Raw genomic sequence first — 21,739 nt, 5'->3', positions numbered from 1 at the left:
GCTCAGTGAATCTCCACACACCCACCACCTTGATTCAACAGTTACTAACCCAACCATCGTGCCACTTCTGGATTCAGGATGCATCGATATTCTCCGGTCCTTCTGACACCTAGTGTAACCGGCAGTGCTTCCCAGCGTCGTCCACTGGCCACTGTGGTGGCTAGCCATGGGAGTGAAGGGGGCTGGCAAATGTGGATGGTCTTACTCTTTTTGTACTTACTATCTTGTCTCCCCTTTCCCAGCTTCTAAGATGAAATGTTCTACTCTCCTATATCACATGACCAAGGCCCTTTACCCTAGTGATTCTGGAGCTTCGACCAAACATATATACCAACCCTGCGAGTGGTTGTGTTACTCTATGACTGATCTCAAGGCATTGCTAAGCATGCTGTATCTCTGATTCCATACTAGTTAGTTGGACTTTCACCTCTTTAAGTTCCTCCCTCCCCCCTTTCTGTTTCCCTTCCTCCTCATTTTTTTTCTTTCTCTTTTTCCTCCTCATCCTCCTCATCCAAGCAGTCTTGCTGTATACATCAGCCTGGCCACACAAGAGTCTTCTGTTTTCATTGCCCATTCCTGGGATTACAGGTGTGCCTAATAAGCTAGGGAAATTAATTCCTCTTTAAAAGCCAAACAGCGATCAGCCTTCTGCAGGAGAAATAAGCTTCCCCACCCCTGGGATTAATATGTTACGTTTTCAGAATGTTTTACCATAATTAGACCATTGGAATTGAGTGGTCACGTCATCTTCCAAGGGTCATCTAATTCTCAGGCCTCCAGCAAGACAGTTCTGCTGGCGTGGTTGTGGTGACATGTGCACCGTGTACTGGGCGAGGGGCCAAGGCAGTCAGCTGACTTTACAGGAAGGCTTGGGATGCTGATGCAGTCAGAATCCTATCTCAGGGGTCAGCTCGTCACCTTGACAGGACACAGCACATGCTTTCCCTTGGCCACTAGACTATTCTGGATCCATCAGGTGCCCTGTGACTACTTGGAGGTAGATGGCAGACCTTCCATGTGTGTTAGATGGAGCAGAGTCCATTAGAAAGGCATTTGAGTTGTGTGAACATTTCTAGGGGGTCATCTTAGTTTTAAGTTCCTGGGAGGCAGATGCAGGTTTCCTTAAATAATAATAACAATAACAACAACAGCTATAACAATGGCTGTCACTGCTGACTGCTTGTTCTCCTGAGCCATGAATCTTTCTAGAACCCTTACCATGTTGACCCAGTCAGTCCTCACAACTGTCTCAGACATCACACTCATCTCTATTCAAAGATGAAGAAACTGAGTTGCAGACAGATTAAGAAACCATCCTCCAGACAATTTACTTAGAAAGGGTGGAGCCAAAGCTAGGACATGTGCAGTCTGGTCCTAGGGGCCTTTCATCCTTAGTCACGGATCACACATGCTCCTCAGAGCTACCGGAGCACATGTCATATGTGCACAGCACTCAGTAGGTCACAGTTATCTGGGTTTCGTGGAAGATTACAAAGTGTTTGCTACAATAATATACTAAGATTTATTTACTTTCTTTTTGTCTTTTCTTTCTTTCTTTCTTTCTTTCTTTCTTTTTTTTTTTTTTTTTTGAGACAGAGGCTCACTCTGTAGCCCACACTGGCCTTGAACACTGACTCTTCTTGCCTTGCCTCAGCCTCCCAAGTGCTGGGAGCAGAGTCAGGTGCCACAATGCCCAGCAAAATATCATTTTTATATAAGATAAATGAAAAACAAAGCAAAATCCAGCACTGCAGTACTTCACCTTGACTTAGTGCCCGATGGCTTTTCCCAGTCAAGCCCTAGTCATGGCACTTCTACTTGTTTGGACAGATCTTAAGTTGAGTGCAAACCCTAAATGACAGAATAGATGAGTTATATGTGAGTTACACTATTTATGAACAATTAGCCTTCAAGAATGTAGCCTAAGTCCAGGCTGCTAAGTTCATGTTTTCTCTTGTATTCCTTATTTCCTTAGAGGTCCACCTTGCCTAAAGTGTCTCTTGAGTCAAATTAAGAGACTTAGTTTGTCCTTCAGACCTCTCCTTGTGTCCTGCTGCGTGCCAATTCGGACTTTTAGATCAGTGTACCTTTTATTTCTGGCATTTGATTCCTACCCCGAAGCCCCCGTGCCATGCTGATTCACAATCAGCAATGCCAGCCTGGCCCTACAAAACTTTCAAGGCTTACACACTTTGGGGTGCTGATCCTCTCACCCGTTTACAAGTTGTATGAAACCAGCCAAGTCCCAAAATGTAAAATCCCCAAGAGCCAGGCCCATATTTACACCTACAGTCATTGGGTAATGTCATACTCACCTGTTTACAGCAAGTCAGACCTTTTCTAAGCAGTGTGATACAAAGGTGGTTTGATGCCAGTATGCAGAGGGTGATCGCCAAGGGCGCTGGCCCACAGAAGTCACAGTGTCTGCCTGCCCGTGAATGGTGCAGGGCCCATCCACCATCCCTTCATCTGAAATAAAGGCCAAATGTGATATGTTTAAGTGTGGAGGCCAATTAAAAATCAAGGTTTTTTATATGCATAAATGTTTCTCCATAAAATAAATAAATAAACAAAATAATAATAATTATTATAATTATTATTATTATTATTATCATGCTGTAAATAAAGAAAGTGTGAATCAAATTCACAAAGAAGTGGCAAATCCAGCATCCAAGTAAGGTAAATTAGGCACCTAAGCCCACAATCTCAGTGTCTGATAACTTTGTTCCCTACTTCGTATTCTCACACTTGGTGTATACATTAGGTTCAATAAATGCTTGACAATAACCTGAAAAGATAGCCAAGAATTTGTATATTAGAGTTTAATTCTCTTTCAAAAATTACGGTTATTGCCATTATAAAATTGTATGTGCTTCTGCCCTGTCAGGGCATCAGAACATCTGGCGGGAAAGGTTCAAAAGGCAAATGTGCTAAATAAGGAAGAATGAAGGATGCGAGGGTCTGGGGGGTTGGGCGGGGAGGCCGCAGGGGCCGGGCATGCTGGGTAAGAGGGAGGAGAAGGAGGAAGGAGGGACAGCGTGGGCGGATAGCCTTAGACATTTCCACATGAGGCTGTGATAAGAAATAAGGCAGGGGCTCCTTTAACCCAGGACAGAAGCTTCAAAGTTACCATGTAGTGACAAGTGCTTGTCACCCCTGCGGGTCCTTTTCTTCTCTAGTTTGACCCTGGATTTAAATGTCTTCTCCATTTGCATAGGAACATTCCAGGATCCTTTCTTTATTGCTGTGATTTTGCCTCTGAAGCCGTGGAGCTTGTAAAGGTACGCTTTAATATAGTCTTTAATAGAGGCCTGGGCTGACGAGACGACTCTGTCCATAGATGCTTGTCATGCCAACAGGGAGACCTGAGTTCAGATCCCTAGTGCCTAAAGCCAGCTTGGCAGCATGTGTGATCCCAGTACTGGGGAGCCAGGGACAGGAAGATCCTGGGGCTTGCTGGTCAACCAGTCTAAACAAGTCAGTGAGCTCCAAGCAATTGAAAAGGATAGCCAGTACTGATTGCTGGCCTACACGTGCACACACACACACACATGCATACACACACACACACACACACACACACACACACACACACACTCAAACCCATGTGTGAACACAGATACATGTATACACACATAAACTAAAAATAAAAAGAGGAACTGGATGTAGTGGCACACGCCTTTAATCTTAACCCCCAGGAGACAGAAGCAGGCAGATCTCTATGAGTTCAAGGCTAGCCTGGTCTACATAGTGAGTTCCAGGACAGCCAGAGCTACATAGTGAGAGCCTGTCTCAAAAAAGAAAAACAAAACCCAAAACTAAATAAATGAATAAATAAGGAGAGGCTTTAAAAGTTCTAATTTGAGAGGCCTGGAGAGATTAGCTGAAGAGCCGTATCAGTCCACATGGGTGCTCACAGCTATCTCTGTGTCCAGTTCCACGGGATCTCACACACATTCGGTCCCGGCTCCCACATGGTGGCTCACAGCCATCTGTAGCTCCAGCCTCAGAGGATGCGGTGTCCTCTTCTGGCCTCTGAAGGCACCAGGCACAGACATACATGCAGGCAAAACACCTACACACATAAAAATAAATACATATTTTTAAAAGGTCAAATGTATTTGCTTTTGAAGTGATTGATTTCTTCTGAAATGTTTCTACACCAAGTGCACCTAGGACGACTTTTAGCTGAGCTTTTGCAATTCCTGGAAGTTATTTCAACTGATGCAGAAGTATTTTACCTACATAGGATGCCCGGTTTTACCTGAAAACAGTAGAAGTTATTTTGAGTTTAAGAGAAATATCATGGCTGGGTAGATGGCTCAGTGGCTAAGAGCACACGCTGCTCTTGCGGAGGACCTGAGTTCAGTTCCCAGCACCTCCTGTAACTCCAGTACCTGGGGCCAGCACCGTCTCAGCTCATGCGCAAACCCACACTCATATACACACCATTACAAATCAAAAGCGTTTTCATTCAGAAAGACTCATGTTCATGAATGAAGTCCAAAGGATACCAAGCCCAGTAATATCAGTCAATATTCTGTCTACCCCAAGCTGAATTTCTTAACTAAACCTCCATAAAGCCCTTTCTCCTTCATGCCTGCCTCTCACACCTTACACGCAATCTGGCACATAGTAGGCACTCGTTGAATTGAAATTGTTTGAGATGAGAAAATCTAAGAGGCTGTGAGGAAAGCAGCAGGGACCTGGGCTTCCTCCCCAAGTCCATCAGTGCTGGCGAGCCTTCATTGGAACGAGGAGGCAGGTGCAGCAAACGGGGAGTGGAAAGAAACCCCGTTAACAAGGAATGCAGGGAGATAGCTCCGGCTGTAAAGTGCTTGCCTTGCAAGCCTGAGGGCCTGAATTCAGCCGCCCAGAATCTGGATGGAAAAGGCTGGTGCAGTGATGTGTGCTTGGATCCCTGGAGTACGTGGCCAGCCGGCCTAGCCTAGTGGACAAGTCCCAGGCCAGGGAGAGACCCTGGCTCCAAATTAAGATGGACTGAACTTGGGGAAAGACAGCTGAGGTTGTGCCGTGGCCTCCATAAGGTGCACGCAGTGGATTTTAGCACACACAGCGCTGCGCGCTCCTCACTGTTACCTAACTTTGGACATGCAGTGGAAGATGTTCTGTATTTCACAGAAAAGGAAACATGGAAAAAGCAGAGCAGTCACTACATTTGTTTGTTTGGGGGTTATGCATGCCGAGGGGTCATGTGGAGATGAGAGAACAATTTGGGGCAGTCAGTTTTCTTCTATCACATAGGTCCCAAGAGAAAGCACCTTTACCAGCCAAGCCATCTCACTGACCCAAGAAAGAGATGTTTTTAAAGTGACCTTTCACAAAGGAAGGAAGGAGAAGGAAGGGGAGAAACCCTCCAGAAGTCTGCTAACTGCTTTTTATTCCTCCATGGTGACAGTCGCACGCGTCCTACAGTGAGGCCCACTGCTCTGCCTTTACCCACGATGTGTGCGACGGCAGCCTGGCCTACCCTTTCCCGCCCGGGACGCTGGACGTCGTTCTCCTCGTGTTCGTGCTCTCTTCCATTCACCCTGACAGGTAAATGAGGACGGGCGTACAGAGCTCCCTCATCAGCCGTCGTTTCTAGAACTATCAAAGCAAAAATGACAATGCCTGAATTTATTATTTATCGAACTCCGTCATATTTAACACGCGAGCCTTTTAAATGCAGTTTCTCCTTTCTTCACACCTTTAAGAAAGAAGCTGGTCAAATGCTTCATTAGCAAGCTTTCTGTCACTGTCAGAATGAAGTGAGCATATTCTGCCAAGACACATACCTATTAAAAGTGACAGCGCTTCAAGGAAATTACAGCTGCAGAGCAGCCTAATAGCCTCCCAGGAGGGAGATTGTACGTGGTGATCAGAAACAAACATCTTTGATTTAGCGTCTTCTTGAGTGTTTGGGGAGAGCTGGGCTACAGTCTGGGCAGCTCCGCACAGGTCCAATGAGGGGCTTTCAAACTTACGATTCAAAGAAGCCTGCTCAGGAGTCATGCTGTAGGGATTCCACAGATTGTCACTGGGCCTTTAGGATCTAAGGTGAGTTGAGAACTGTGATTTATTTATATGGGCATATGTGTGTGTGTATGTGTGTAATTGTGTCTGTGTTTGTGCGTGCGTGTGTGTGTGTGTGTGTGTGTGTGTGTGTGTGTGTGTGTGTGTGTTGCTGAGCATTAACCATAGGATCTTGGGCATCTTGGGCATGAACTCTTGTACTGCGTGTCCCCTGAAGTACGATTTACATTTTTATGTTGGCATGATGTTGCTTTTCACTTTCAATTTTTTGAGAAAGAGTCTCATTATATAGCCTATGCTGGCTTGAGCTCTCTATCCAGCTCAGGCTGACCTCAAACTCCCACTGACCTTCCTGCCTCAACCTCCCCCCTGATGAGATTGCAGGCATGCTCCACCATGCCCACCCAACAGGACTTGGACTGTTCTGAGATTTCACAGGCTCTGAGAAGAGGGTACAGATCTGCATCTGATTTTTCTTGCTTGGTAGTGTGATCGCTTACCACTGAAGTGTGAGTCCTGCGCGCTAAGCTGCTAGGACGTTTGTTGGCTTCTTAGTTCCCATCCAAAGTTGAGGATTTTACTACCTAAAGAGGGAAAGTTTGATTCCCAAATTAGCCCAAAATAAAATTATACTTATACCTGATGCATAGATTAGGTTTTGTCAAGCCATCTTGCCTCCTTGGTTTCTATAACGCGTTCTTTTCTGATAAGATGTTCATCTGTTGGCACTGCTGCAGAATAGTCAAAATGTCATCTCTGTGTTTGCTTCCCTCTGTGAATAGTTAAAAGGATGCTGCACATAGTAAAAAACAAGAGTTCCTATTTGGTACTTAAAGCTGGAAATGCATAGATTCTAAATAAGACTGCAAAAAGACTATTTAAGATTGGTTTAGATACTGTATTTTATCATAATATGAATTGAATATTAATAAGAAGGGGAAACAGATATCTTAGGATATTGCTTTTATAATGCAGTATTCACTGTTTATTATAGAGTAAATTCAAATGTATCATGTCAATACAACTGTATGTATTATATATGGAAATGAGCTAAAAATCAGGTGAGTGAGCTGTGGTGGAACGCACCTGGGGTTAAGGCAGAAGGACCATTCAGGCCCTTGGTGTTTGAGAGCAACTTGGCAACACAGTGAAACCTTGAGTCATTTTAACTAAATAAAAGTGAGAGAAACTAATCGAAGGGAGGCCATGAAAATAAAGAAACAGTTAAGCAGGTGTCTTTAGGATCATTTAGGGCTATAATTGCGAATGTGCATCCAAGAACATTCTAGAAAAATAGCTTGTTGGCAGCAGCAATGAAGAAGTGGCAGTAATTCAGCTAGACCCTGGGTCTGAGGGTCGCAGTGTACCTGGACGTACCTCACAGGAGGCTGCAGGAGAGTGCCAACTGTCTCTCTGGCCATCAAAATAAAAGAGAATATAAGACACAAACTGTAAATAAAAGCAGCTTGGAACTTAGCAAAGAATGCAGATTTTTATTATCTGTTTGGCCTATTTTTATCTTTTATTCTTTCCTCTTACTCTGTTCAGGGGCCAGTAAGGACAACAGTCAGCTGAAGTGCACAAAATAAAGAAAGGCCTGGGCATCCTAGCACTAGGATGAGGCAGGTGGGTCTCTGGGAGGGAGGGGACATGATGGTTAGTGTCATTGTAAACGTGACAGTCTAGAGTCACTTGAAAGTTTCCCATCAACTGGCATGGAAAGGCCCATCTTCCTATGTGTGGGCCATGCCCTGGTCAGGGAATCCTGAACTATACAAGATGGAGAAAGCGAGCCAACACTAGCGTGGGTGGGCTCACAATTCTCTGCTTTCTGACCAGATGGGGTGTGGCCAGCCACTTCAAGCTCCTGACCCCTTGATTTCGCCTCCATGGTAGCCTTTGCCTTTCTCCCTTGAGCTACTCCTGTCAACGTATATTCTCACAGCAACAGGAACAGCTGCTAAGGCAGGGCTTTGTCCCATGCCTGTCTTTTCTACTTCATTCCCAGCCTGGTCCCACCATGATTCCCAGAAGCTCGCGTGGAAATGACTGACAGGAGAAACAGCTCCTTCTTGTGTCCTACCCACACACTCTGATGTTAGGCCGGGATGTACACGATGGCTGCGTAGTGAGGTGCTTCACTTTTTATTTTCCTACATTACTTATTTCACTATAATTCCAGGAAATTTACAATGTACATAATGAACTTACCTTGAAATTGTATTTTTTTTAAGGTTTAGATTTTTTATTTTATTTTATACGCACTGGTGTTTTGCCTTCATGTCTGTCTGTGTGAAGGTGTTGGGTCCCCTGGAACTGGAGTTACAGGCAGGTATGAGCTACTGTGTGGGAGCTGGGACTAGAACCCAGGTCCTCTGGAAGACCAGCCAGTGCTCTTAATGCTGAGCCGTGTCTCCAGCCCCCAGGCTGTTTTATTTTTGGTTTTTTGTTGGTGGTGTTTTGTTTTGTTTTGTTTTGTTTTTCATTGTTTCATTGTCAGAGGCCGTTCTTATTCTTTCTTTCACACACAGCATGCAAGTGGCCTGAAGTGAACAAAGAATACCACTTACCTGTCGGGTATTTATGCTTTTTTCTTTCTTTCTTCCTTGTGTTGTGAATGGAACTCAGAGCCTCACACATGCAGGCCAGCAGCCTCGCACAGAGTTTGGTAGCATGGGCTCCTCCAGCTTATATTCCAGTTTTTGGAACTGTCATAGTTCGACGCTGTTCAGACTTATTTTCATAGCAGCTTTTATTTTTTTCCCTACTTGCTTTCTTTATAACATGGATTTCACCCCACTATTCCACTAAATGTAGTATTTAAAGGATTTTTAAACTGTGTGTGTGTGTGTGTGTGTGTGTGTGTGTGTGTATTCCTGTGTGTTTCACAGCATGATGTGGAGGCAGAAGGCTGCTTCGTGGTGTCACGTCTCTCCTTTCACCCTCAGGCTTTCGTGACAAGTGCTTTCACCTGCTGAGCCATCTTGGAAGCCATGAGTGTTGTTTTACTTGAAAGGAACTCATAAATTCTCTGAACTAACCTCATCTTTTTGAAATAAGAAAGCCTCAGCGACTTGAAGTGGATCAGCTGAAGCAGAAGCCGAGCTGGGTGTGGTGGCTTAGATATGCAACACTAGTAGGGAGGAGGAGGAGGCGGGAGGACTGCTGTAAGTTCAAGGCCAGCCTGGGCTACATAGTGAACTCCAGACCATCCTGGGCTACATGTCAACTCCTGTTTTTAAAGCCCAAATCAAACAAGCATGAGAGACAACGCAGCATCGTGCGTAGGCTGCCTTTCCTCTTTCCACCCACAGAAGGCAATGGCAAGAGTTGCCTGCCCTGAATGCCATCGCCTGTGGGCTCCATGGGTTCTCTCCAGCGGGGCTCTGTGGGCAGCTGATGCCTGCCACTCAGCAGTCCCTGGCCCACAAAACACAGGCTGTGAACACAGACCCGAAATACTAAATCAAGGCCTCTTTAAGAGGCAGCGCTTGATTGCGTGCTACATAAGCAGAAGGAGCAATCAACAAGAACAAAGCAAGAGCTTCCTGGTATTGAGCTGGGAGCTGGGCTCTGACTACCGTCGAAATAGGGCAAGAATAAGGAGAAAATATTTCTTTTTCTTGAGAGGAACCCATGAACACAAAGGCACAGGGCACAGAGTAACAGAGTGCCATAGTGTTTGGTTGGAAGAGATGCTTTGGGTTAGAAAGCACTAGAAACACCATCGGAAAGATTCATGCCAAGAACCATATAAGAAATAAACCTTTGCCCTCTGGATTAAAATCATGGCTTTTTTTTTTCCTTTCAATGAAGCGACTTGACAGGACCATTGTTTGAAATCAAATAACTCATTGGTAACATCCATGAAGAATTACCAAGAAGGATACTGTAGTGTACTAGAAAGTGATTCTGTTTCTGGACTTGGCAAGGTCATTGTTTGCCCCAAGGACCTGTCAGTGGGAAACAGAAAATAGCAAAGAGGAGAAGAGGATGAAAAAAACCTGATAGGTACATGGATAGGAGAGTGAAAGAAAAGAAAAGTGATCTCCATCTTGAGTGTATGGGGATACCTTTCAACTTAGTAAAGAGATGGCTCAGCAGGTAAAGTGTTTGCTGTATATGCCTGAGGACCCCAGTTCAGATTCCTAGAACCCAGGTAAAAGACACCAAGCAGGCATGGATGCTCCCTGTAGCTTGGCCTTCAGGAGGCAGAGGCAAAGGACAGCCTGTAGCTTGGCCTTCAGGAGGCAGAGGAATCCAGGAGCAAGGTGGCTCATCAGGCTAGCCAGAATGTGGGGTCCACAAGAAACCCTACATGATGTCAAGTTAGGGCTTATACATATGCACACTCATGCGTGTAGTGCATATACACACAAACAGAAAACTGAAAAGAAAGAAAGGAAGGAAGGAAAGCAGACAGGAAGGCAGGAAGGAAGGAAGGAAAGCAGACAGCAAGGAAGGAAGGAAGAAAGGAAGGAAAGCAGGCAGGCAGTAAACTAACACGGAGGAAAGATGATCTGTTTAGCTGTATAAACTTGGGACGGCTCTAGCACCTTATTTTATTTGCAGGAAGAAATGACGTGCCTTCACCTTTGTCTCCTTCCTTATTTAATGGCAGAAATGTAGGTGGATGGGTGGTTGAGTCGTCTGTTTGCTTGGAGACAGGGCTGCACTGTGTAGCTGAGGCTAGCAGGTATTGTGCAGTAGCTTTGGCTAGCCCACAACCCTCCTGCTGTTGCCACAGTCTGAGATCACAGCTGTGCACCACTGCAGCAGGTTCGTGGTTTCCAGTTCAGCTTCGTCACAGGACATCAGACGTTTCCAGCTGAATTCAGTTCTTAAAACACTTAGACTTCTGAATTTGGTTCTTTTAATACAAAATGCTTTTGTTTTGGGTTGTTCGTTTCTCTTACATATATGGTTTCTTCTTATTTTGTCTCCAAGAAGGTTGACCCAAGAATATAAAACATTTCCACGTAGCATATCTCACTTTGTTTTCAAAGGATGCAAGCCGTTATCCATCAACTGTCAGAGTTGCTGAAGCCTGGGGGAGTGCTGTTATTTCGGGATCATGGGAGATACGATAATGCTCAGCTTCGTTTTAAGAAAGGTACTAGGGGCTGGGGAGGTGGCTCAGGGGTAGGAGTGCGTACTGCCCTTGAGGACAGCAGGAGTTTGGTTCCAGCACCCACATCAGGTGGCTCAAAACCACCTGTAGCTCCAGCTGCAGGGGATCTAAAACCCTCCTCTGGCCTCCTCAGGCACCCACACACATGTGCGTATACTAACCCACAGACACATGATACATAATTAAAAATAAGCCTTTTTGAAAAGGTAATAGTATATTGAGTTCTAAGTTATTTTCATGTGTTTTTGAGAAAATTAAAATTTTTGTGTCATTGTTTTGATTTATCTTGTCTTTTTAGGGAATATCAAGTTTTTCTCTCTTTCTTTCTTTTTTTTTTAGGGCGTTGTTTATCTGAAAACTTTTATGTCCGAGGAGATGGTACCAGAGCCTATTTCTTTACAAAAGGTATGCTGATTTATCTAGCCCAGGATAAGCGATGAGCCGTGAAGACTCTCCTCAAGTAATGGTTTGCAGGGACTCACTTGGCAGCTGTGACCACAGGCCTCGGTGGTGTAGACCCTGGATGTCTTCCTGCCCTGCTGCGTATGGTAGTTGCACATAACAGTGTGCAGTGGCCTTTAGCCTTTTAATCTTCTCCCAGTTAAAACTACTTTTAAAGAGTCACTCCTTTCAATCCTACACTGGAATGAAGGTGCAGCGTGGGTCACTTTGGAGATATCTGGCCTGCATGTGAAAGGGGCTTATAAAATGCCACAGCCACAGGAAAGAATTGTGGTTTTCTGAGTCTATAGAAGATTAGTTCTCACCAGCCAATGTCTTGTCTTAAACAAGTGCTTCTGACAACACCAAGTGAATCCTGCATTCAGGGCTTCTCCAGACTCATGAGAGCCTTTTATACTATGTGATCTTGGGTCATTGTAAAGCAAAGGCTCAGAAAGGAGGCACATTTCAAAATATTGAAAGCTGTAGCCATAGCTCAGCTCACAATTTTCTGCTCTGACCTGCTGACCCTGTCAGCCTGTTCACACTTGCAACATATGGGGGAGATAAAAGAGCCCCACTTGGTTTTGTGGGTTCCCTTCACCTAGCTATATAGTGCTTCTTGGTATAAACAAAACTTGAATGAGCAGTCCTCAGAGGCGTTCCGCTAATTCTTACCTCTTCTCTCCCCTGTCACGTGACTGCCACTTTTGTCTCAAAGGGGAAATCCACCACATGTTCTGCTGCGAGGCCGGATTACATGAAAAGCAAAATCTGGTTGATCATCGCTTGCAAGTTAATAGGAAAAAACAAGTGAAAATGCACCGAGTGTGGGTTCAAGGAAAATTCCAGAAGCCATTGCACTGGACTCAAAGGAGCTGAAATTAGCATTTTCACTCCTTCCTTGTGACTGAGCGGTCTCTGCACTCTTCGGGACATGTTAAGTACATTGGAGTGACGTGGAAGAAAGTCTCACCCTCCTCCATCTTCTCAGAACTTGAAATATATGTTTGTTTGGTTTTGTTTCATCTAGCTATGTTTCCTGTGATTTTATAGGTTTGAGAAATGTAACCTGTCCATTTTTTAGAAATGGAAAAAATTATCTGCTTTATTATTGGGTATAGTAAAGCAGTCAAACGGCCCTCTATTGTCAGCCGGTAGCAGAGGCATAGCATGCCTTGGTTTTAGGGGAACTTACAAGCCCAGAATGAAGGTTTATTGTTTTTTGTTTTGTTTTGTTCTTATCTATTTTCTCCATTCCCCCCTCCTTTTTTTTTTTTTCATTTTCTCCTTCCCTGCCCCGCCCCCATGCTAGTCTGAAATACAACTTTAGTTTCTCTTCCTTTCTGAAAATGAGGAAGTGTGCCCCTCATTAACATAGACATGCAGATCATCTTTGAGACACCGTTGTTGTGCTGTGGTGGCTGGTTTTAGCTATCAACTTGACACACTCTAGAATGACCTGGGAAGAGCCTGCAGGTTGTCAGTTGTCTGTGAGAGTCCCTCTTGTGTTAATTGATGTGGGAAGACCTGCCCAGGGTGGGCAGCACCATTCCCTGGGCTTTGGATCCTGAACCAAGCAAGAGTGGAAAACCCTGAGCTGACCCCCGACACACCTGTACTCTTTCTCTAGCTGTCCTGACTGTGCATGTGAGCAGCTACTTCAAGTTCCGCCTTCCTTGACTTCCTCCTGAAACCAGTGGACTGTAACCTGGAGTTGTGGGCTAAAATAAAGCCTTTCTCCCCTACACTGCGTTTGTTGTTTTTGTTTTTGGTGTTTGTGGGTTGTTGTTTTTTTTTTTTTTAAGATTTATACAATGTGATGCCTGTGTTGTACACCTGCATGCCAGAAAAGGGCACCAGATCTCATCATAGATGGTTGTGAGCCACCATGCGGTTGCTGGGAATTGAACTCAGGACCTTCAGAAGAGCAGATGGTACTCTTAACCGCTGAGCCATCTCTCTAGCCCTGTTTGTGCGTTTTGCATGAATGTATGTCTGTGCACCGTGTGCATGTGCCTGAAGAAGCCATTGGTACCTCTGCCTGCAGAGGGCATCGGATCCTCTGCACCGAGAGTCACAGGTGTCTGGGAGCCTGTCGTATGACAGAGCAACAGGGAAGAAGCAATTCACACTCATTTACTCACCCACGATAGAGAGCCCATGACAGAACAAATTACCGATACTACCAAAGTTCAATTTAGTGAATTAATGAGTTTTATTAGAGTCATTTACAGGAATATGAGTGAGGAGTTGCTTACAGGAGTAGAAATGACTCAAAAGACAGCTGTATCACCAAAGCCCACCCCAGCACGGGTGACAGCTCACAAAAGCTGGGCACCTGGAGCACACTGCACAGCCTGTGGCTGCTCAGCAGATTGGAGAGTGCCCTTTCCAGGTCCCTCAGTTCTCCTAAGCCTCTTCCAGGCAGCCCCGCTGGCCTCTGCTTCTTCGCAGCTTGCCTTGTCTGAGAGCAGTCTTTGCTATTTACTCTCAGGAGGGAGGAGCTCTAGTGAATCTAGTCAGTTTTAGGGACTTCTAGAAGCTATTTTTGAATTATTTACTTTTTGTCTTAACTCTGGGAGCTGGAATCTTTCAGCTTAACTCTGGGAGCTGTCATGCAGGCATTGGGAATCTTCTGGAAGAGCAGCCAGTGATTTTTAACCCCTGAGCTACCCCACCAGCCTCACTGTCAGGGTATTTTATCACCACAACTAAAACATATACCCAACAAAATTCTCCTAACAATTCGAAACATACTTGTTCCATTACTTCAGAAAGAAAACATGTTGGCTTGCCAGTTGCCCTCAGAAAAGCAGAGTCCCAGGCTGGAGAGATGGCTCAATGGTTAAGAGCGCCACCTGCTCTTCCAAAGGTCCTGAGTTCAATTCCCAGCAACCACATGATGGCTCACAACCACCTGTAACGTGATCTGATGCCCCTCTTCTGGCCTACAGGTGTACATGCAGGCAGAACACTGTATACATAATAATAAATAAATAAATCTTAAAAAAAAAAAAAAAAGAAAAGAAAAGAAAATCAGAGTCCCTAAAACAAGTCCCTCATTTTGCAGTGTTTATGGAATGCTTCCATTACATGTTATCAAATTTTGGGGTCACAACTTGTATCCCAAGTTGTGTCTGGTTACTCATTTCAAGAAGCCAATTAAAAGAGCCAAAATAAAGTGGAAAGCAGGAAAAGGAGGCTTATTCTTTGGGGACACATTAGGAAGAGGGACAGAGAGATCCAGCCCCCACCCCCACCGCCTGCAAGTCCAGTCTTTGGGGTTCTGAAGTGAGATCAAAGTTTAGAGGGCTCCTCAGTCAAAGCCGCCCTCTCAGTGTGGTCTCTGTGAACCTTGGTCTAAGCAAAGAGCAGGCGAGGGCCTTGCCTGGAGGACGTGCATTGTCCTCTGAAAGCAGTGGCCTGGAAAAAGCCAGGTATAAAAGTTTCTCCTTGCTTGTTTGTAACAATCTGACTTATAGCCCAGGCTAGCCTCAACACAAAGGCAGCAGGAGCCCTGGCCTCCAGGGTGCTCAGATTTCCAGGGGTGAGACTTTTGTTGGTTTTTCGAGACAAGGTTTCTCTGTGTAGCCTTGGCTGTCCTGGACTCGCTTTGTAGACCAGGCTGGCCTCAAACTCACAGCGATCCTCCTGCCTCTGCCTCCTGAGTGCTGGGATTAAAGGCGAGCGAGCCTTTTAAAATCACTTAGAATTTGGTTTCCTGGTAGCGTATGATTCGCTCACTTGGGATTGTGGGTTTGTAACCCGGGAGAAAATGAAGATATTCCAAAGAGACACTTGTGTCTCTCTCGAGCTCACTGTCAGACTGTTGAAACAATAGACCCCAAAGTGGAATGTTCCCCAGGAATCTCATGCTGGAAGAAGAAACGGCACCAGCCAGAGGGCTTTGTCTCCTAGAGAGAGATTCCACACAGTTCTAACAACCCCAGACCACCCTACAGGGCAAGACTGAAGTCCAGACAAGAGAGTGTCAGTGATGTGTCAGTGATGGGCCCACACCTTGATGAGACTGCTTAGATGTGTCTGCCCTTGGCCCTCTATACTTTAATCTCATTCTGGAAGATTTGGACCAACTTGGGGTTTCTCTGGATCCCTTTTCCAATATGGCTACATCAAGTAAGTCTTTTTCTGTTTTCCGTTTTAATTTGACTCTTTTTGTTGCTCTTATTTGTTTTGATTTGAGTCAGGGTCATACTCTTTAGGCTTGGCTGTCCTGGAACTCTTTGTAGACCAGGCTGGCCTCAAACTCAGAGATCCCCCGGCCTCTGCCTCTCAAGTGCTGGGATCACCACGCCCAGCAGTTTGCCTCTTTTGATTGGCTTATTGAGCATGGATAGTCAGGTCTGACTTGGGGCACAAACTGTAACCCCCAAAGTCTGATACCAGGTTGACCTCATGGCCTATTGGCGCAGAACAGCTTAACTGATGGGATTCCCAGATCACATGGGAGCCTGACCCCAGAGAACTATCTTTAGAAAAACTGCTCAGTTTTCTTACCATCACCCAGACACGGTGCAGGTGGCAGGAGTCACTCTTCTAAAGAGAGAAAAGCTGTGGGGGGTGGGGGTGGGGAATAGGGGGTGGGGAATGGGGAGAAATCAACCTTCTGGGAGGAGATGGGCATTGGCCTAGCCCTCGACTCTGTTCTCAAAGTAGCCAAAGTATCAGCCTGCATAGATAGTCTGTTAGTGGGACTCGGTGCAGAGTGCTGGGGCAAGTCAGCTTGTAAATGGACTAGCACTGACTAGGACCGCGAGAACGTGACTTCTAGCGTCCGAACTAGAGTTGGTTGGTTGGTTGGTTTGTGTTTCATTTCAGCTGTGGTGTTTACAAACATATCTAGAGAGGTTTACTGAAGACTTGTCTATGGCATAGGAAGTGGAGTGAGGTCAGTGATCAGGCGTGAGGAGAACCACAGGCCCTTTTGGAATAAATTTGCCTTTGGTGGCAAGTTTGCAGAAATACCAGCCATCGAGGGTTCTGTTTAAAGATGCACACATCAGTAAACGGGAGAGTCAGAACTTGCCCAGGACTCTTAACTCACTTGTGTTTCATAATTAAAGTCTACATTTAAAAGCCAAAACAGTCATGAAAGTATGATATACCACAGGGCAGTTTAGATAAGTTAATGTTGCTATGGGAACCCCAACAGATCTTCTCGTGTCTCCATTTAAAAACCATGGCCCAAGGTGGTTTTTTTTTTTTTAAACAACAGAAGGTAAAATTATTCTCACATTCTCACACATGTAAATTGTACTGTCTCTCTCAGTTCTAAATAGCAAGATTCAAGCCAGCCTCTTGACTGGCACAGTAAAATTCAGCTACTTATCTTTCTATAATGTATTACAGCATGTGAGTTAACCTTTAAAAGCTTCAAAAATACATCAACCAAATTTGGACTCTGAGACGCAAACCGGGCTGTCTTGGGCTCTCTTCCAGCACAGATCTCCTAATCCTCCAACACCCCCGCAGTACCCCACCCCCACCCCCATCTTCTGTTTGTCTGATCAGTCCCTTTTCCACTTAGCCTACCTGCACCAGCCTCCTTTCTCAGGTTTGCTGCCAGATAGAAATGTAGATTTAAGCAGAGGAAGCCAAGGAAAGGGCCTGCTTGGGACTTTGCCTGCGGATACCGAGAAATCCTGAGATGTCACAAATGTATCTGGGGATTAATCTAAAATTATCTGATAACTACGTGGGATTTGAAGTCCCCCCCCCCACATCCATAAAATTTGGGTCATGGTTAGCAGAGGCTAATATTTAAAAATCCATTTTCCGAGGGAGGGGCATTTTCAGAGTCCATTTTCCTTCTAACACGGTGGAAACGATGAAAATCGATGTAAAAGTTTGCTTTCTGTTTCCACCAATTCTGGAAGTCACTCTGGCTCACAGGAGGATGTGCTTGGGAAGGTTGTGAGGAAGTCGAGGCAGGGGTTTCTACTGTCACACGTTTCCCGTTCTGCCCTGGAACACTCAGTTGCCATTGACTTCTGCTAACGTACTTGTTCCCGTTCCATATGCGACATCTCCAAACTGTGAACACAATCCTGATTTCTACCATTCAGTGCTTGTAAATCATGGCTACACTCTAGTCCATCTGTGAAAATTCACCCGTATGCAAATAGCTGCCTGCCTGCCTTGGGGGGACAAAACCCACAGTCACCTCAACTACTGGCTTCACCCTACTCTGGTTTGCAGCTCCTGAAGATCTGAAGTCTGAATAGATCAGCTTTGTTACCTAATTGGTTCTGATGTTTATTATGCTTCTCACAAGGGCAGAGGACTTCACATTTGCATCGCTAATAGACCTCTTTCATAGCGACTGCCCCTCCTCCCTGGCTCTGCTAGTCATCAATAGACTAGCGTTGGCGGCTGGTACTCCACCCCCCCCCGCACCCCCCCCCCCCGTGAAAGCACATTGTAAAATTCCAGAGCACTGAATATGTGAGGTGTCGTCGTCGCTAATAACAGCGTCTACAGTCTACAAGGCAGCATGTACTGCACTCAACAGACATTTTTGAGACAGTGGGAGAAAGACAGTACAAATGTTGTGGAAAAGTATTGTCTGAGAGTCTCCCAGGAAAAAAAGCATAGGTTCCGGGTCCCACTGAACCACTTCAGCCCTGAGTGCTGATCTTGCGTACAGTAGGTATCTCATTTGGTTCCCAGGAGCCTGTGAGTTAGTTGTTATGGGGGCCGTTTAACAGGTGAGCCGGGTGCTCTGAAATGCTAGGTAACCTGCCCAGGGTATTAGAGGCATTAAGTGGCAGAGTCAGATGTAGACCTGACTCCTAATCCTCTTCATCTGTGAGCTCACAGGCTGCTGGGAAAGATACAGAAGAAGAGAGCACCTGAGCCTGGTGCAAAGCTGGTGGGAGTTTGGCTCAGGGGACCCCACCCACCCACCTATACCCACCCACCTCCGCCAAGAGTCCTGCTCATCGGAGAGCCAGACGGTTCAGCGAAATAAGTAGGACAAGTCGCACTTGTCCGCAGTTAGAAAATGGAAAGGAAGGGAGGGAAATGACCTCTGAGGAATGACAAAGCAAAAAAGCCTTCAATCAGTTCTCTTCAGCTCTCTGAGTCTGCTCAGCTCTGCTCTCACCCCTCCCCCAGCCTTGCACTTGGCATTCCTCCTGGCAGGGCACTCATCACCTGCCTGTTCCTCCCTTTAAGTTAAAAGAAAAAAATAAAAAATAAAATAAAATAAGCCTCTGTGCTGCAAGGAAGGGAAAAGACCCTTAAAACATCTTCAGGGGGATTTGGCTGTACTGTAACCAAAAAAAAATCTGTGAACTCAGGGGGTGTCAGTAATAGAGCGTGCATCAAACATCTTTGTTTAAAACCTTGTATGTACATGAATGCTACATTAATGCCAATTCAAACATGAAATGTGGATCCTTTCTTGGAATGTGGTCTGGGATTTGAAAGGCGCAAAGGTACCGTGCAAGCTGGCTTTCGTATGGTTATAGATATAAATAGAAGTAAAAGAACACTTGTATCTTCATTTATAATGAACCTGTATTGTGGCCTCAGAGCTACGGAGGAGAGTTGATGCCAAAATCCGCCTTTCATTAACATATGCCTTAAATGACAGGGAAGAGGTGTTGAAGACAAAATTACTTCTTCCTATGAGCATGAATCAGCAACATGCCGCAACAAGCAAGTAATAATAGCTCTGCGGGTGAGAGCCTACAGAGGACAAGAAAAATGGCATCGAACAGAAAAGGCACCAGTGCACCTGCAAAGAGGGACGCAGGAAGCTACAGAGCGCAGCTCCCCGAGCACACCTCAAAGGTCTCAGAGCACAGTGACCCCGGCTCTGGCAAAGCAGATTGGCACGAGATGGATGGGACACATTAAAAGCTCCAGATGGTCAAAGGCAGCCCACCCTCCGCTGCCACTGAAGCTGTGAGAGACGAGCCACAGGCGACACTGACTTGGCCAGGAGCCTAAAACAACAGCTTTTGATTCTCTGTTGCCTGCGGTTTCACAACCACTTAGCCTTTAGTAAGGAACAGATAGAGCGGTGATTCTCAACTCTGGGGTCGCGGCCCCTTTCCCAGGCATCATCTAAGACTATTGGAAAGCACAGATCTTTTACATTACGATTTATAACAACAGCAAAAGTACAGATACAAGTAGCAATGAAACAACTGTATGGTTGGGACCACCACGATGTGTGACACTGTTAGGAAGGTTGAGAACCACTGAGCTAAAGGCAAGTGAACATTACACATGGAGGTAGGGAGGCAGTACTGGACTTGAAAGGCATCACAGTGTCCGGAGAGCCGTGAACTTGGCACCCTGTGACTTAACTTAGATTTTCTCTAGGGGGCAGCTACTAAGTAGGGGTGGTGCGGCGGAGTAACTTTGCTCTCAGATGTTACACAGGAGATGACGGAGGACCGTTGATTGCCCCCTAAACGAATGCCAACCTCACCTCTTCCACATTGGCTGGTGAGGCCAGAACCGGGAAAAATGTTAATCTTGATGTAAAAAATTCCTTGGCAATGTTCTCAACCTATTGTTCCTGTCAGAGACACTTCCTGGTCCACTGTAGGAAAAAGAGGAAGAAGGAGGAGGAGGAGGAGAAGAAGGAGAAGAAGAAGAAGAAGAGGAAGAAGAAGAAGAGGAAATTTATTGTTGCTCAGTTAATCTTTGTATATCAAGTATGGTTGTTTCAAAAACCATAGTGGGAGAGTGCTCTCACACTTCAAGCTTTCAAGGCTTTTTTGCTGGGGAAAACTATGCTAAACTGTGTGACTTCCTAAAATCAACGATGAGATGCTGTTGAGTTGACTGTATTAGTTTTGGTTTTTTTTTTTTAATGTCCTATACGTAGCACAAGCAACATCATGCCATTGCTGCCTCATTTCTCTTGATTTCTGCCTCCTTGGAGTAATGTGTCCTCCCTCCTGAGGCTCGTCGTGCCTAAGAGAATGGCCCCGCTCCATCCATTTCCATCCATCTTTAGCAGTGTGCCGCTCCTGCAGGTGAGCCGCGACCACAGCACACCCAGCCCGCGCTGGGAACTCAGGACTGAAAATTACCTGAGAGAAAATGGCTGAAATTGCCTGCGTAGCACGCGGCGCTGAAGCAAGAGGGAAATTTCTGCCTCCGGGGATAATTGCTTTTCTCATTTCTCATAGTTCCTCCTTCACAGTCCTCACTCCCTCTAAAACATACAATCCACGTGGAGTTTCTAGAAGGTAGGTGGTTTGGGTTTTGGTTTTAATCCAAATGAAAGGCAAGATTCGGGATCCAGAAAGGCGTATGTCTCTCTGTCCTCACATTCGTGTATCCTTCATAACCCGCTCTCCTGATTTGCAGCTTTCTTTTCTGATAGGACGCTTGCCCTCTGGAGATACGTGAGACAAAGCTTCATTACAGCCGCCCTAGCTTTCCTCCGTTTCTCATCCGCCTTTCCATCCGGACTCGCCCACCAGGTGCTGCTTTCCCCTGCCAAATAGTGCGAGGAAATTCCTTGCAGATCTTTTGTTTATTTTAGAAGGGGAACAACATGGACACAGATTTCCCATTCCAAGTGCTGCTCATTTCCTGTCTGGCCTTTAAAGTGTGGTCCAGTGGGAACCTGGGGTTTGCTTGCCGCCTACAGTGCCAGGGCCTGGGTGCCCAGCAGCCCTGTGCTAAAGAGAGAATTAGGTTCTGTGCTTTCCTGGGCAAGCAAGCTAACTTTCCTTCATAGCTGTTTGTTTGTTTGTTTGTTTTTGCTTTCTGATTTTTTAAAGCTTTCACTTTATAAAAAAACAAAGTATACATGTATATTTCTAATTGACACATAGTAATTGGACATACATATATCTTGGCTTTGAATTTCAGCATGCCCCCATGTGCTCTGCTTCTGTGCCACCCCACCTGCCCTCAATTTGGCTCCTTAGAATACATTTACCAGGGCTGTCTCTCCTCCAGGGTGTGAAGCTGGCCATATGCACAAGTGAGGTGGGGGAGGGGAAGGGGAGGGTCGGCTCTTCCTATGATCTAACGCCATGCCCAACACGTGTGGGGGTTAGCCCTCTGACGCCATGCCCAACACGTGTGGGGGTTAGCCCTCTGACGCCATGCCCAACACGTGTGGGGGTTAGC

General features: G+C 45.7%; 1 protein-coding gene across 5 annotated transcripts in view; it reads left to right on the top strand.

Moving 5' to 3' along the window:
* METTL8 (methyltransferase 8, tRNA N3-cytidine) overlaps nucleotides 1-12,536 on the top strand; it is an 85,584-nt gene extending 73,048 nt beyond the window's left edge. For all 5 annotated transcript variants that reach the window (XM_084799476.1, XM_084799472.1, XM_084799475.1 and 2 more), the window contains 5 exons: nucleotides 3,218-3,281; nucleotides 5,420-5,559; nucleotides 11,043-11,149; nucleotides 11,507-11,572; nucleotides 12,330-12,536. In XM_084799476.1, the coding sequence (XP_084655602.1) occupies nucleotides 3,218-3,281; nucleotides 5,420-5,559; nucleotides 11,043-11,149; nucleotides 11,507-11,572; nucleotides 12,330-12,490 (538 nt within the window). In that variant the 3' untranslated portion in view covers nucleotides 12,491-12,536. The remainder of the gene's footprint in view (nucleotides 1-3,217; nucleotides 3,282-5,419; nucleotides 5,560-11,042; nucleotides 11,150-11,506; nucleotides 11,573-12,329) is intronic.
* The last annotated feature ends 9,203 nt before the right edge of the window (nucleotides 12,537-21,739 follow it).

Source organism: Acomys minous (genome assembly GCF_964271855.1).
Source record: "Acomys minous genome assembly, chromosome: 10".
NCBI classification, from domain to species: Eukaryota; Metazoa; Chordata; class Mammalia; order Rodentia; family Muridae; genus Acomys; species Acomys minous.
The sequence above is the reverse complement of the archived record's forward strand: the minus strand, read 5'-3'. Positions and strand labels throughout refer to the sequence as shown.